Genomic DNA, 16,997 nt, shown 5'->3' on the forward strand with positions numbered 1-16,997 from the left:
GCAGTGAGCCAAACACCTGCTCTGAATATTTTTCTTCTGTCTATAATACAGTTCCAAAACCTGGGTTACATTTAGCAGAATTCTCAAACTGGGCTGAAGTTTTGTGCTGGGACAACAAGCATAGGCTGTTCAGGAGTTATTTGACCAGGGACAGTCTGTCTCAGGACACTACTAATGTGTTGTGCACTTCAGCTACTTTAGAGAGCATGGTTGTGCTGGTTGTGGCCAGGGTAGGGTTCATTTTATTCCCAGGAGCTATGTTTTGGATTTGTGCTGAACACAGGGCTGGTAACATGGGGATGTTTTTGTTATTGTTGAGCAGGGCTTGCACAGAGCTGAGGCCTTTTTTGCTTTCCATGCTGCCATGGCTGGCAAGGAATTTGAGTGTGCATGGGATGTTGGGAGGAGACACAGCTGGGACTGGTGACCCCAACTGACCAAAGGGATATTCCAGCCCACAGGAGATCCTCCTCAGGGTATAAAGTGGGGGAAGGAGGAGGAAACTGGGGGGACATTTGCACTGAAGGCATTTTTCTTCCCAAGTCACTGGCACCTGTGATGGGCCCTGCTCTCCTGGGGATGACAGAACACCTGCCTGCCCATGGGAAATGGTGAATGAATTCCCTGTCTTGCTTTGCCTGTGTGTTTGTCTTTTGCTTTCCCTGTTAAACTCTCTTTATCTCAATCCACGAGTTCTCCAGCTTTTACCCTTCCCATTCTCTCCCTGGTCCTGCTGGTGGGGGAGTGAGTGAGCAGCTTGGTGGGGCCTGGCTCCTGGCTGGGCTTAAACCATGGTAATACTGTTAAGAAACCCATATGTGAAAGAAAATGGCTTTTCTACTTTTTGTTTTGTCACTTGGCACCAAAGGGGTTAGCAAAGTCCAAGAGCATAGCACAGCTGATTTGGTGTTGCTCCTACTGGGGTCCAGGTGCTGTCACTTGCTGGGTTCTTTCAATGCAGCATTGCTTGAATACCTGTGACACTCCATGAGAAATGAGTATTGGTACTCAAAAATAATCAGGGGGTGGGGAGGGCTTCTTTTTTTTTTGTTTTGTTTACAGGAAACTGTAAAGTTCTTGGAGATGTCAACATCTTTGGGATCAGTGCCTTGCTTTAATTGATAAAATGTATGCACTGTCTTGGAGGTGGATATCAAGTCAGAAAAGGATGTTTTTCCTGTGAAAAACATTATAGCAATGTCTGCTTTACTTGAAAGGTGGCCTTTCTAGTGCATGTGATTCTGAATGGAGAGGGGACCCACCCATTTCACCATGCTCATCTCATTCCACAGGAGCACAAATCCTGTTGTATCAAAGGCAGGGAATAGGATAAAATCCCTTCCTTCTCTGTGAATCAGTCCAGTGGCAGTGGCCTGCACTGTAGCTGTGACATTGCAGCTGATTTCATTTCAGCTACTGGGACTGAATTTTTTTTGTCTTCTTATGGAATGCATCTGAACATTTCCAAGCATATTTCCAGAGAAAATGCATTTTGGAAAGGAAATCTAACATGAAAATAGATGTCAGCAGCTGAATTTAAATTTTGTGTATTTTGCAGGCTAATTGTAGTGATACAGTGCACAGTAAGCAATTATAGTTGCTAATTGTCTGTAAACAGGACTAATATTTTGTTTCCTGCTTCATATGATTGTTGTGAAGCTGCATATCTGAAAAGAATATTGAGTTCCTAAATGCATATTTTTGTTAAGTGTATACTTCATTTTTCATGAAAATGGGTGCTAAAATAATAATGAAGTAGAAGAATAGTCTTGCAAAAAGATGCAAAATGTGAAAGTGAGACGCTCTGATATTGTCAAAAAAAACCCCCCAAAACAGGGACATAAGTAGTTTGGGAATTAAGGTAAAACTTCTCTTCATGGGAATTGATTCCTTCTCCTTGTTCTGCCCTCATCACTCCTGCTGTACCTGAAATCTGCTCAGGTGTTGTGTTTGAAACTCTGTGGGTCACAGGGCAGCAGCTCACCCACTGGGACCTGTGCAGTCAAAAGCTGCCTTCCTGGTGCAACATAAAACAGCTCTTAAAAAAGCACAAGCTACTGGGGCTGGTGTTTATCTTGGGAAATTCAGCTTCCTCCCATCCCCTGTCAGTCTTCACCTTTTTGTTTGAGTATTATTTGCTGCTATGTGTTCTCATTTCCAAACTACTTGGAACATGAGTCTCCATAGAACAAATTATTTAGAATTTAGTAAATTCTACACCTGGTAGCAGCTTTTTAGATGCAAATCAGAGGGGAATTTATGTTCATTTGGTTAGGACTCCTGTAGTCTTAACAGAATGTGACAGCAGCCCTGGCAACAGAAAATCACGATGACTCTGTGAGTCTTCTGAGAAACGAGAAATCCACCGTAGTGCCTGCTTTCCCAGATCCCAACTACAACTTTGGTGCAAATCTGCTAGGAGCGAGGATCCCATTGCAGAAGTCCCAGTGGTCTGGCACCAGTGCCAGCGCTGCTCAGGCTCTGCAGAGCCCTGCATGGAGGCACCAGGTGCCCTGTCAGTGCTACCTGCTCTGCCTTTGGGGTGGGTCTATACAGAGGACTGGGAGCTGGACAGTAGGGGCTAATATTTTGTGCTCATAGAAACAAACAGACAAACAGAGAATAATAAAAGCATTATGTACTGAAACAAGATTCTTTATTTCAGTGCAGTACAAAGAAATGGGAGTTACTTTGCTTTGAATGAAAATATCGAACCTAAAAAATGGAGCAGATAAAATACGTTTGTGTAGTACTAGGAATCCTTGGATATCAAAGCAGTGAAAAATGATCTCTGTGATGCTGCAGCATTAAAATCAGTATTTACATATCTTTAAATTAATGAATTACTACCTTGATTTATGTTACATCATTGGTAACTCAGTTTCCAGCAGTATATTACCACTGACAATGCTGTCTTAGCCATCAGTTTTCAGCCAGTGATTTCCTTACATTTAAAATGCATTGGTACAGAAGCAACACTCTGTACCAAGCCAGCTCTCCAAAACATCAGCAAAATCAGTCTCTTCTTTTTTTTCTTCCAAACAAATGAATTTGATCAATTTTGTTAATTGCATTGAACTTTGGCTATGAATAGTAATACTGTAAACAGTGGGCCCAGTTCACAATCAAGTAACATGAATTATTTGTATTAAGGTCATGAGTATGAACTTTAAGTATTGTTTAAAGAAAAAAAAAAGATTGCTACATTGTCATCCTACAGCACCAAAGACAGTGGCTGCTCAGGATTGGATTTTTTTCAATTACAGCTTGCATCAGGACAGGTCATCTGTTTTCCTAGTGCAGATTTACATTTTCAAAGGTACAAAAGCATGCCAACACAATGGCTCTCAGCAGACTCAATGGCCCCATTTACGGATTCAGGGATAATGTTGCTTTTTTTTTTACGTAAATAAACATTAAGTACACAGGTATTGCTGTGAACCAAGCCCATTGTCTAAAGGAAGCACATTTCTTGCCAAATTAAGTCTTTACATAAGAACATGTTTTTATAATGGATTTGAATAGCTGCTGTGCAAGTTATTAAAATCATGTGTCTTGCAGCTTGCACTTTGTACTAACACAAAAAGGTGAAGAAACATGCAGTAAAATGTAGCATTGTTTAGAAAATAATGTGTAAAAAAACCATTCAGTATCTTATATTAAAGCATTTACACTGCATAGGCATTCATATAAGGATATAGTATAATAAAACTTATCAAATATACAAGCATGCAGCAGTTGCCTTATATTCACAGTTCTAGAAATGACCACACATTGATTTCCTCAAATATAAATTGGATTATCCAAAATAGATTTTGCAGCCACTCTCCTTTGCAGTGGCAACCTATGTTCTCATGTGCATTGCAGAGACTGACCTATATAACAGGCCTAAGCTATGCCGCTGTATTGTACACATCTGTGATAAATACTGTGGTTTGGAATAGGAAGGATAGTGAGAAGTGATCCCTACTTCTCATAGCAGAACTTGGAGACTACACAGTGCTTGAATTGAACAAAATATATACGCATATTAATTGTATTCTCCTTAGAGAGTAATGCTGTAACCTTGCCACATATCTAGCTACTGCATAAGCTGGCCATGCAGTGTTCAAAATAAGTTTAGACAGATTTTTCTATTTGATATTTATTCCATCAGAAGAGGTATAGTAGGAAACATATAGTACACACCCTTTTTGCTCTGCAAATTTTACACAGGACTCCTGATTGTTTTAGATTGTGTTGGGAAATAAAATGCAGTGCCAAAGTCACACTCAGAGATTCAAAATACGTTTGCAGAGAGACGATCTTTCTTCATTTGCTCTTTTGAATGTGGTGATGTTCTACATGATGGTGAGCTTGGCCCATCTTAACTGTCGCAAGATGACAAGTACCCAGGTTAGACCCCCTCTGCGGCCAAATGCCACCTGGAGGGTAAAGCTGAGGTCACGTGGCTTGAAGTTTTCTGTGGTTTTGACTCGCTTGTTATTGCCTAGCTTGGCAGGTTAACCTGGAGAGTGACTCCAGGCCAACAGCAAACAGAATACCTGGAGGGAAGGCTTGTGTTAGTTGTGCAAGGTTTGCAAAATTGAGCTCTAGATCCTGATACAGGTTTTGGGTGTGCCAAGGTGAAATCGGACTGAGGAGTATGACTTTAGACCCTTTCCCTGTCCAGGTATTTTTCCAGTAGTGCCTGCATTCTGCTTTTGCCCTGACTTTCCTTGTCTTCATACATAGTAATTTGTGTGTCTTGAAACTGTGTGTGCATGCACTTCCTTCTTCTGAACACTTCAGGTAAAGCTACTGGAAGTAACCTTGTAGGATGTTACAGCACCAACAATGCAAGTTGCAGGAATTCATCCTTGTGTACAAAGCAGCAGCAAGGGATTCAGAAACAGCATTCAGGAAATAGCTTGAAAAGGAAAAAGACAGGTGAGGCAGAGATGGTGGAAACATTTGCTAATTTGCAGAGTGTGGAAAGGGAAGAAAAGTGGGACAGTGATTGCTGTTCTCTCTATTAGAAAAAAAAAGAAAGGTATAATCCTCTCTGGAATGTTCCATTCAGAGAGAAACGCTGCCCTCTGTTTTTTTTTTTTTAAAGTGAGCTTTGGCCCACATGCAGTGTGGGAATGACAAGGTGAGCAGATGGCTTTGGTGTGTGCTATCAGAAATGGTGACACCGATGTCCCTATGTGCTGCAGCCAGGAGTCCACTTTGGTAACTCATTATTCTGAGTCTCTTTGTGTGCATATTTGCATTTCCTAGTAAAGGATATGTGGCCCTTTCCAGACAGCTGTACTATTTCCTGTCAGCCTTATTTAAGAGTAGGACAGCAGTGGAACAAGTAATTGTGCTAGAGATGTTCCAAGCTCTTCTAGAAAAGATACTAATTTTTCCTTTGAGGACATGTCTCTGAGTCTATGAGGAGCCTCAAGTCTGTATTTGGAATCTGATACAAGGACATTTGGAATCTGAGCTGGATGGGGACATTTGAATGCTTTTATTGTATCAACTCGCACTTGGAAAATGGGCTTGCAGCTTTTTTTTGGTTGGCTTACTTGCTGACACAGATGTTGCTTTTCTGCCTTTCTCCAGTGTTCAGTAAGATCTCTGTGGTGACATCTGAAGACACAACTGCTAAGAGAAGTGACTGGTTTTCAATGATTATTTGGCAGTCAGATCTGTATAAATATACACAGAATCCCATTTTTTAGCCTACCTTTTAAGCTGTATACATTGAGAAATGGACACAAGACTTTGAATGCTGAAACCTTTGTACAGCACATCAAAGCAGTTCTCTGATTCTTCACTGCACCTCTGCATACTGAGAGCAGCAGTTCAGATGTGGGGACTGTCTGATTTGTTGGCAAAAATGAGAATGCCTTGTGGTTTTGATCCTGATTTCTTATGTGTTTTAATATTTGTACTAGGTTCTTTGGATTCCCCACTGAACCTGCACTTCATTTTTCCTTTTCACAGGGAAAATTCTTACAGCCTAGTTTAGAAATGTCTTTGAAGAATCTGGAGATTGTTAAAAGCAGATGTCACAACTGTCTTGAGCATAGGGAGAAGGAGGAAAAGGAGCTCTCCTGAGAAGTCTGACAGCTTGCCACAAAGAAATTGGTACAAAAGCTGTGAGCCCCAAGTTCCCACAGAGATTCACCATCTTGTGAGAATTAATAGAAGTCAGACATGTAAGATCTTTGCTTCTTTTAGAAACCTTATCAGCTCTATTTCTAGTAGCAACCTGGCCTACTCCCTCAGAAGAGGGAATGCTACCTGCTTCTTCCACCTCTCTTACATAGTGAAGAAATTAGTTCAACTCATAAAGATGAGGGACAATTGACCTCTCACCTTTTCATGCTGAAGTTGGCCACACATTTCAGTCACTGCAAATCTGGCTGTGTGGAAAAGAGTGGTTCATTCTAGAATAAAGCAAATTCACCAGAAGAGGTATTTATATCATCAGAAGAACCTCTACCTCATTTAAAGCTGGCCAAGCATTCTCCTCACCCCCACCATCCATCTCTTTTTCCAGATTTTGCATATGTGTCTTTCCAGGTCAAGAATTACGTGAGGCACCTGGAATTATGTGCTTGGCCTCCTTTATTATACTTCTAGTATCTCATTAGATGAGGGATCTGTCAAAGGGCAAGAACATGTTGAGCAGCCAGCAGTTTTCAAAAACAGCAGGTGACTAAAAAGACTTTATTTTCTTTGCTACTCAGGCCATGACATATGTCAGCCTGGACTGGGCTGCTGAAGAAGCAGGACACAATAAAAGGACAAGTTAGATGAGAGGAAGTCCTCTCATCTAGAAACAGCTATCACTTCCAGAAGCATCCTGCTTTTTTGTAAAGTTTCAAGTAAAACACTGAATACAGGTACAGTTTCACTTGAAGAAATGCAAATAAGGAATACTTGCAGAGTAATTTAAGAGGTTATTGTGAAGTAATTGTGAAGTAATTGATTGAAATCTACTAGAAAATACTTGTTAGCAGGTCAGTCAGCAAAAAGTTGGTCTACATACTTCCATTTGAAGAGCTTCTCATTTTACATTTTTTATGCTGTTTTGCTTAGACACTACATATAACCTTAAATGCATGCCTTTAATCTTTAACAGAGACCTTCCTTCCCCATTAAAACTCCCATTAAGTCCCTATAAGTTACATTTGAAAATCATTCTAGCTTCTAAGTGACTTATAAACTTTATACAGTTAGCTCTTCTGGGAGGATTCCTTTTCCTCATTTGAGTGTGTCAAGTTGGATTGCCTGATTCTTGTGCTTAGTTTTCACCAGTTTATCAGCAGTTCAGAATGGTATCTGCCTGATGACTGTATTTGTACATTGAGAGAACAAACAAATCACAAGCAAATGCCGCGTGTGATGTGAAATTTGCAGGTGTGTGCTACATTGTCAAGTTTTGCTTATATTAACTAGAAACTTCTAATGTCCAAGGAGGAGTCCCATTTCAAATAGTGCTTTACTACTTGGTACCTGCTGGACAGAAGTCAATGGACTTTTATTCATGCTGATTTCTTTCTGTTAAATATAAGTTTGTAGTTGTTAAAAGTTCCTTCCTCATTCTGAAAACAATAATGGGAGTTCACTCATATAAAGATGAGCAAGAAGGATGCATAAGAAACACAGGATTTTGCAGAGAAAGGAACAAAATAAAAAAGCAGTCCAGAGCTTTTATGTCAACATCCAGTCCACTAACTCAAGATGATCCAGGTTAGTTTGCCTCTGGCTCTTTTTGCCCTTTCCTCTCTACCCTTACTACGTTTTATGCTGTTACAAGAGGGATGGATTTTACTGCATGAGAGTCAATGTCCACCATGTGTTCATGCAGCACCACTGTGATACATGTCATTCATATTGTTCATGGTTGTGGCCATGCAACATGAATTAACACAAAATCATCCTCTGGAATGCTGCAGTTGACAGCTATTTTATTATATTCTGTTATGGTCTGCGGCCTGAATTGGCCAGCAACCTTCTTCCTGTTCTTAAAGGCAGAATGATCGTGGTTATTTTATAGGGTTAAAAAGTTATTGAGTCTTCCTGTAAAATCGCAGTGTAGAATTTGTTGTGAACAAAATAGAGCTGACTACATTACTGTAGCAGAATAACTTGCAGCCAGAATTGAATTACATTCTTAAAATCTATTTTTGACAATGTTTTCAGAAATAGGCTGCCGTAGCTTGATTTTTGTCCTACATGTTTTTGAACTGTAGGGAAAAACTGACATTAGCATGTTAATGCAGTTGTATCATATGGATATGTAATACAAACATGTTTCATAAAAACCCAGTTTAAGTTACTGTGTTGAACCACTCAATATAGCTGGATTATTTTCAGATTCTCTGTAAATTCCTGATCACAAGGTAATTCGAACAAAGAATTCTCACAGACTTTTCTTGGAAGCCCATGCAGGATTAATCTAAACAGGAGGTACAATAGAAAGCTCCACTTTATTATAGGACCAGAGTTTATCCATTGACTTCAGCACCCTTCAGAGTGTAAAGCACGAGTTCTTCTTTTCTTGTCTAAACTATTTTGAATGAGGTCTCTTTTACATGCTAGTTTGGCAAGCTTCTAAGGCATTTGTGCAAAGTGATGATCCAAGAGCAACCTGATTCAATACTGAGAAATTCATAAATAACATCCAGCAGTAATTAAAGTGAAAAACTACAACTAAGAAAATCAATCTCCTACAGTATCAGTTGAGCTGCTATACCTTGCAGTGTTAGAAGTGGAGCAGTGTTAGAAGTGGTACCTTCAACTCGGGAGGCATCATTGTGAATTTTAAACACACCAAGGATTCATTCTGATTTCTTTACATAGATTGCATTGGAAAAATGATGACTGAAAAACCATGAATACATGATAGCTGTAGATAGAGAAAGGGTAAGAGTGGAAAAAAAACCACAGCACCAGAAATTACCATCTGGAAACATACTAAACATTCAGTCAGTATATTTGTATTAAAATGAAGAGTTAATTTTGAAGACCAGAAAGGTTTGAAGATAACTTAGTGCACTCTATAAGGCCATTCTCAGGAGTCAAGTGTATAATCATCTAAGACAGGGATATTTAGAACTTCAGATTGAAAAACTGGAAGAGCCAGCTGGTGTTTTTACCATCTTGATGAGAGTGCATTCTCATCACTCTTTCCAGTAAGTACATGTTAAACTCACAAAAAAAAAAACTCTATAAATTTTCTGGATTTTTTCTTAGATTAGGGTTAACTTGAAGGTAACAGAAATTAATTGTTCAGTTTTTATGTGTGCAAATCTTAACAAAGTAGTAGAATTTAGGTAGCTGGTAGTATAGCAAGTAATGAATAGGTCTTAAAAATAGCATTTGGAGGCTTTTCTACTTGCTTCTCAAGCTCTCTTCTAAACCACCAGCACAGCTTGTATTTGCTGGGAGGAATACCTGACCCTACATTGGGTAAAACCTAAATCTGTTTCTGTTAGCGTACATCTAACCATCGTGCTGTAGCACATAATCCTTGCCTTTCTGGTCTTCAAACAAGAGGTGAGAGTAGTTGTGGATCCTAGTTCATGCTTCAGGCAGAAAAAGTAGCTGGCCCAAAACAACTTGAGACTTAACATGCAAGATCTGGAAAGTAGCCACTGTGTGACATTTGGACTTCAACCTGTGCTTACAGGAATTTCTGTGATTATGGTTTTGATAGCAGCCAGATGCTGAGAGAATTCAGATTTACTATCTTGGCAGGACAGAATAATTCAACTGTGTTGTAGATTATTGGATAAAGAAGCCAGGAGTAAATTATGAAATTTAGTCCTTGAACTGGGATTGGATAAAAACGCTCCAGTTTAGATGTGCTTGTGGTTTGGACCAACATCTTGCAGTCAGTTTTTGTCTTTTTGTGACTCTAGTTTTATGTACTAAACTGTAAACATCACGGTATCTTCTTACTTAGGAAGTTTGCTCTATGCCTCAGGACTAGATACAGGATCTTTAGCAGGACTTCAGGTGAGGAACAGTTAAACAAAAACTTGTATGAATAAGGCACTAGTAAATGTTTGCAGCAAACAACGATTGCAGTCTATATTCTTTAAGAATAAAACTGTTCTGTTTAGGAAATTGCCTTTAATATGACAGAGTTACCAATACCAATTAGAAGGGCCTAGAGAAAGTGCATCTTTTGGGTTATGCCTGTGAGGTCTGTGAGAACCCCCTAAATTTAACCCCCTGTTAAATTAGGAAATAGCCTGTGCAGCGGTGATACTCAGGAGTTTGGAAGCAAAAGGAAACTAGTTTAGATTCTGACTCCTGCTAAACTAGTGTGAAATCACTGTAATGGATTTGCTTCCAATTTATTACAGTGGTAGAAGGATCTGAAGCCAAAATTGAGGCTATTTTAGCAAATCTGGTTAAACAGCAACAGCGCTGCCCCAGGCCAAAGAATTGGCAATAATCCCCTTATACGGTTTCAAAAAATAATCTGGTATTTTAAATTTCCTATTTGCTGAAGTTCAAGGATGCACTTTGTCTTTTGGCTAATGTAATAGGTCAAGGCCTTATGTACTACTTTGGAGCTGACGCCATTCTAAACAGTTATTACAGTATTGATCCATACTTTATACCAAATGAAATTTGAGTCTGCCGTTCCATTTACAGGATGGCTGGCCAGTATTTTGTGTTGAAAGTTGTTCAAAACCACCCAAATTCTTCCATTCATAAAACCAAAACATACTGCCACTTTTAAAAAATACTTTTATGTATCTGCTCTTTGAGGAGGGTCATTGAAGCACCAAGAATCTGTTTATCTAGCCAATAAGAAAATATTTGGAAATGCACAGATCTTGTTAGTAGTCATGATCTGCATTTTCCTAGGATCTGTCCAGTAAAACTATTTTAACAATCATTTGTTATACTAAAGCAGTCAATAGCCAGTCTGATTTCATCAATAAATCCTGCTTTGTAAACAGCTTTGCTTTATCGTCTGACAAATTTGTGTTCCACTCAGATCCTCCATTTTTTATACAAGATGTTATTAAAACAAGCTAACACATTTGCAGTATCCATAATGCAAGAGGGGGAAAAAAACCCCTACATTGATTGATTATTGTATATTATTGCCATTAGGTGCTACAATTAACAACTCCAGGCAGTGGGGTTTTTTTGTTTGCATGAATTATTTTGAGGTTTATGTAAGGTCATGGTATTAAGTTTATCTCAAACTTTAAGATCACCTATCCATAGGGACCTCAGAAACTGTACAACTATCTCAACCAGCTTTTAAAAATCTGGTGGGCTTTTTGTTTGTTAATTTTGTGGGTTTTTGCCTCACAAGACTGAAGTTTTTGGTGGTACAACTCAGCTGACATTTTCATCAGCAATTAATCTGGACTAATATTAATTTCTTAAACAAAACAAAAAATCCACAACAAATAAGTTAAATTCTGGGAACATCTCTCCCATACATGCTATACATACTCTAAATTAAATACAGAAGGAAGAAAATCCAGAAATTTCTCCTCACAAAGATCTTTCCTCATAGCAACACAGGAAACCTTTTTCTTTTATAACACTTGTTTTTTATCAGTATGTCAGATTATATGCTTTTCTGTGTGTGTGTGAGACTAATACATGCCATGTGTTTGTCTGAATATCAGAAAATGTTATTGACTATTAGAGTTGTGCAAAATATTTTCTGTAAAAGTTGACAATATTAAAAAGTTTTTTATCATTATTTTCATAAGATGATGTAAATCTTTGCAATTGCAAAATAAACAAAAAATCTTTGTCAAAAGTGTGCCTTTTGGGGTCATAATTAGTCTTGTGGGGTATTTCTAGCTGATAAGAAATTCTAATAAATTAACATATGCACAACTTCAAATTAAGCTGTACTCACTGTGAAATAAATCTGAATTTTTTTACCTTATAAGTGTAAGCTATGTTTTGAATGCCAAGGTGGGTTTTTAACTTCTTCATAAAATTAAACTAATACATTGGAATGTGGTTGGGTTTTTTTCTTTTTTTGCCCTCTGCTTTTGAAGTGTGCCTTCAGGAGATGAGAAGAAAAGTCATCATTTTGGAAAAGGTTCTGTGAATATTTAACAAAATGCAGAATGCAGTTTGCTTTCATGGCTGTGTTTCTTCAACGGAAGCAGAGGCATAGTAGTGAAACATTTTTATTATGAAACTATGCTATTACATCTCTGACTGGAGAAAAATCTGTCATCAAACATTTGTGTGTATTTCTTCATAGAGTAAATTCACACTTTTATAGAACAGTTGCTTCTTGGTGTAACTTAGTTGTGATTATAGAGGCACACTTTTGACACCAACTAAAACTGTGGTCTAAATAAAGGCATTACTTTCTGTCCATGCAGGTGTATTTACCTATGGATGACATTTTAACAAAAAAATGTCACTTCACAATTTTTATTTGCAAATTCTTCAGGTGTAAAAACCAACAACATTACTGTATGATCATTTAACAACAATTATTGCATGATTTTGCATAACCCTTGGCCTTTCTAAAAAGCAGTATTTGATTTTGAGATGTGCATTGGTTTAATAATGAGTCATCATGTATCTGCTGACTCACACATGATAAATATTTAACTTGGGGAAGAAATTTTGTTCAGATTACAAAAACATAAAAAAAATCAGTTCTATGTTTTAGCTATTAACCCAGAGATTTTCACTGTTAGATGAAATGCATGTAATTGGAAATAACTATTCTGTTGAAAGTAATCCACAGTACTTTGATAAAAAATCTGAGAGGCTTTAGGGAATATGACAAACTTCATGAGGCCAACCCCAACCCCTCAAAAATTTCTCATACTGTTAGGAGATGAAAGAATTACCAGTCCTGTAACTGCAATGTATTTTAAGGCTAGTTAGAAGACATGGAATAGTGATACTCAAAGTAAATGCTCAAAACCAGTAAGTATTTTTATGACAGAGTAGTTATTTGAAGGGAATTATTTATATGGGTGAAACTTTGCTAATTCCTTTACATTTTCTATTACAGTAAACCTACCATCCATCTGAATGTCAATAATAACTGATCTTAGAATGCCATTTCATAGCTCGAATCTTCATTTTGCCCCAAGGTTTGCTCTAGCCAGGTTGGCAATTGGGGAAAGTCCTAAAACAGAAACATTGACACATGCTGATAAATTCAAATGTGGAACATTAAAATTTACATGGAAGCAGAAATGACATTCAGTGTCAGAAGTAAGAAATTTGAAAGTCTTAAATAATCCATATAGAGAATATAGGTTAGACAGATTTAATATAAGTGTGCTTTTCCTAAAAACACCCCCCCAAACCAAACTTCTTTTTTTTTTTTTCTTTTTCTTTAAGTCTTTTGTCTGTAAATATGAAAGAAGGCTACACCCCAACATAATTCTTCATTGCCATACTAAACGGTAAAATAGTCTTTCTAATTCACATTGCTCATGGAAGTCTTATTTGAAGTTCCTTTATTGAGTTTGTGGTTAAAGCAGTTTGGGATTTTTGTTGGTTGTAAACTTTTGGCATAATGTGAATACCAGTCCCTTTCAAAAACAGCCTTGAGTTGCTTAATGATGCTTGTGCTGTTCCCCGCGTCTGCTTGGTTGATAACAAGGCCAGCTCCAGCATTCTGCGTAAAAGCATTTCCTACCCAATCAAAATTACCTGCAAGCAAAGGCAGGAATAAACAGTGAGTTTCTAACATTAAAAAAAGAACCAAATAAAAATCCAATCTCCCTAAAGGCAATCCAGAATGAAACACTACCATTTTCCCCAGTGCAGAGATGAAAAAAAGCTCCGATACATACCATGTGTAGTGAAGATTGTTTCTGGAAGTTTTAACACTTTTAAGTCTTCAGAAGTGAAAACATGTTCTTCTATTTATTCAAAACCAATTTGCTCTTCTTTTTACATCTATTACATTATTACTCCATTTACTTTCCTCAATGGCCTTTTCAGTGCTAAAAATGAATTTAATTTTTTTTTTCTGTATAAACAATTCAGAGTTCCAAACCAGAAGATATTTTAGAACTTACCTGTTGACAGATACTATTTGAGGAAAGAAAAATCGATTTTACTGGTTTATGCCAGTTATTAAAATCTTTGTGGAAATCTAAGGTAACAAATAAGCACTTTGAATCCTGGGGACAGCAGGGCAAAAAGGTTAATTGGACTAATGGAAAACAAGTAAATCAAGTGCTTCAGCTACTTTTTTTTTATTTCAGTAAAACTGTAAGTATTTTAAATTATACAATTAAAACACACGAAGTATTCTGGACAAAAAAGGCTGTTACTTCAGCAGGAACGTTAAGAATTTTAAAGTTATCAAGGATGGTAAATTGAAACCTCATCACAAGGGATAATTTTTCATCTGCTTTCAAGTAAAAAAAAATCTTTTGTGAGGTGCCACACAGCAATTTTACTTAAATACACTTTTAACCCAAAATACCAGTTAGATACGTACCTAATGTTAGGAGGGTGGCTGGAATGTCATTATAGGAAACGGAGTTAGGCTTTGGATGATGAGGATGAAGAGCATCTGTACAGTATATTTGCCAGGATTGACCATAGCTTTAGTAATAACATGGGGAAAGAACACTCCATCTTCATTGGATTGCAGAACAAGAGAATTTGCTAATAATTATATATGCTTCATAAATTGTGTTATATTTGTGTTTTCAGTCTGTTTTGATTTACTGAAAGCAGAATGTTGGTCTTGAGAAACTGATTCAGAGGGAAAAAAAGGTTTTAAATGAACAAAGTCTCAAAGTTCAGTCATCATCCAGGTTCCCAAAGAAATTAACTATTATCTTCACTTAAGGAACATATCAGCTGTAGATGGCTCATCTACAAAAGGTTGTTATTTCAGCATACAAACTAGAATTTCTTGAGATGTGGTTACTTACCAATGTAGGCCGCTCCATCAGTCACCATGTATTTGTTACGATTCAATTTGGGAAGCGAAGTGTTCTTCTGTTCTTTAAGGAAGCAGGCACTCTCTTCCTCAAGGTCAAAGAATTTCTGCCATAAAATAGAAGGAGGCACAGGTTAATGAGAATTGCTCTGTAAGAGACAGAAAAAATACAGTCTGTTCTCTAATCTTTATTGAAAATGAGTTGGTACTACAGAAGAGCTTGAGTGTTTATTGCCAAGCATTAACTTTAATAAAATGCTGCACGTATTTCTAATTCAATTCTCATAGTTTGTGATCCTCCTGCCTTGGCATTCTGAACTATACAAAGTATATGGCTACTGCATGCTAAAAGCAATACAGTGCCAGGTAGTAAAGGCTATAAAAATGAAAAAAAACCAAACATCTTTCTGTTCTCCATGGTAAGAGCCAGGAACTTTAACTCATTTCCTCATTTTTCAAGGGACACTGGGGTTTGAAGTCTGCTTCAGGATTGGGACCAGCAGACACAACAACAGCTGAATTAATACCTCTGCAATCACACATTGCATAGTTTCCAACAGGAAACTTACCATTTCAGAAATTTAGAAGCTTCCCAGGATTGAATTTGGTATTAAGAGATCAAATTTTCCAGGCAACAAGAGGAAAATGTTTTACCCTGGAGAGTGAAGTATGAGCAAGATTTATTTATTTGTTTATTTATCATTTTAGAGTTATATGCACTCCTCATCAGTAACAGACAAAAATAAGCAAGAATATACCTGCACAACTCAAAAATAGATTCATGTGGACGCTCAAGAATAACTTGATAGATGTTCCTTGCCATTTTTTTTGTGTTTTCCAGTTGTCTAGAGACAGTTTTGTTCTAGGTCATAACTTCTGCAGGCCCTTTCAAAGCACACACCTTTTTCTGTTCAGCACTGCACCCAACAGAGCTGGCCCCTTCCTGCTGCTCCTTTCAGAGTTAGAGCAGGCATTTGTGCACACAAGATTCATTTACAGGGTCAAGTACACAAAACTTAAGGAATACAGGAATTAAGGTTCCAAGAAGCACAATGGTGAGCTCTTCACCTTGAGTCTGCCCTTTCTGATTCAAGCTTTAATTTCATGAGCACATGTGCATAGGAGAGCTCCCTGCTTCAGCAGCAGTTTGATATACAGGTTACTCCTTGCCCTTTGGCTGTGTGCTTATAGCCTTTAGTTCTCAAACAAAGCTTTCTAGGTGCAGGTTCTTCCAGTGATCATGTTCTTTAGAGTACTTGTATTGAGTTTGCATTCTCAAAACAGTTTCAGAGAACAGTAATTATTAATGCCTCTGTGCATGGGACTTGGAGATGCTGAAAGTGCCAGGTGTAACAGGGTTACAGTGCCCTAACCTATACTTGCAGTAAGGCAATACCAAAACTTGCATTAGCCTGGTCAGAAACCAGGAGAAGCCAGGAGGAGATTCCCATCCAACAGAGAAATTACATTTGCATCTCCTTCTCCAGGATGACCATTGGCAAACCAGCTGCAGCCAGCCATTGGCACTCACTGGGAGCTTTCAAGCCAAACTGGTCTTTCAATAGGGATAAGGAAAAAAAAAAAGGAAAACAATCAAGACAAGGCATATCACAAGGATCAAAAGCTAAATGAAAAATAAGAAGTTACTGAGTATGCTTTGTAGGATGTATTATCCCCAAAAGAACAGGACAACAGGGGAATAGGTGCAGATGTGTGTGGCATTTTGGTCAGAACCATATAGAGGTATTGTGACAGCCTAGCAATTTTAAGTGTAATTTCAATCAGAATTTGTAACAGGTTTCTCTTAAAATTGCAGTGGTTTTGTATATAAACACACATAATACAAGTCTGCAAGACAGTTTTTTTTGTACTGAGGTTAGTTTATGTTTTCTCACTGCCAAAGCAGAACCAAGAGGGAAAAGGAATGTTTTCAATAGTTAAAAGTTAGTTTTTTACTTTTTTAACCTATTCTTTCTCCTCCGTACACACACATAGTTTTGTTTCACTTTGACCCTGGCTATAACAGATGAATACAGAAAAAATGCAGCTTTAAAAAGCAGTTGCTCATCTGACATGCATTTTT

At 37.8% G+C, this 16,997-nt stretch overlaps 1 protein-coding gene across 4 annotated transcripts in view; it reads right to left on the bottom strand.

Annotated features, from left to right (window-relative positions):
* Positions 1-2,634: 2,634 nt before the first annotated feature.
* The window catches only part of PLD5 (phospholipase D family member 5), a 176,509-nt gene continuing 162,146 nt past the window's right edge, over positions 2,635-16,997 (bottom strand). For all 4 annotated transcript variants that reach the window (XM_071428836.1, XM_071428844.1, XM_071428853.1 and 1 more), the window contains 2 exons: positions 14,907-15,021; positions 2,635-13,665 (listed from right to left, as the gene is read on the bottom strand). In XM_071428836.1, the coding sequence (XP_071284937.1) occupies positions 13,430-13,665; positions 14,907-15,021 (351 nt within the window). In that variant the 3' untranslated portion in view covers positions 2,635-13,429. The remainder of the gene's footprint in view (positions 13,666-14,906; positions 15,022-16,997) is intronic.

The sequence above is a fragment of the Agelaius tricolor genome, unplaced genomic scaffold (assembly GCF_023055355.1).
Source record: "Agelaius tricolor isolate 1412-34295 unplaced genomic scaffold, bAgeTri1.0.p SCAF_1, whole genome shotgun sequence".
Classification (NCBI taxonomy): Eukaryota; Metazoa; Chordata; class Aves; order Passeriformes; family Icteridae; genus Agelaius; species Agelaius tricolor.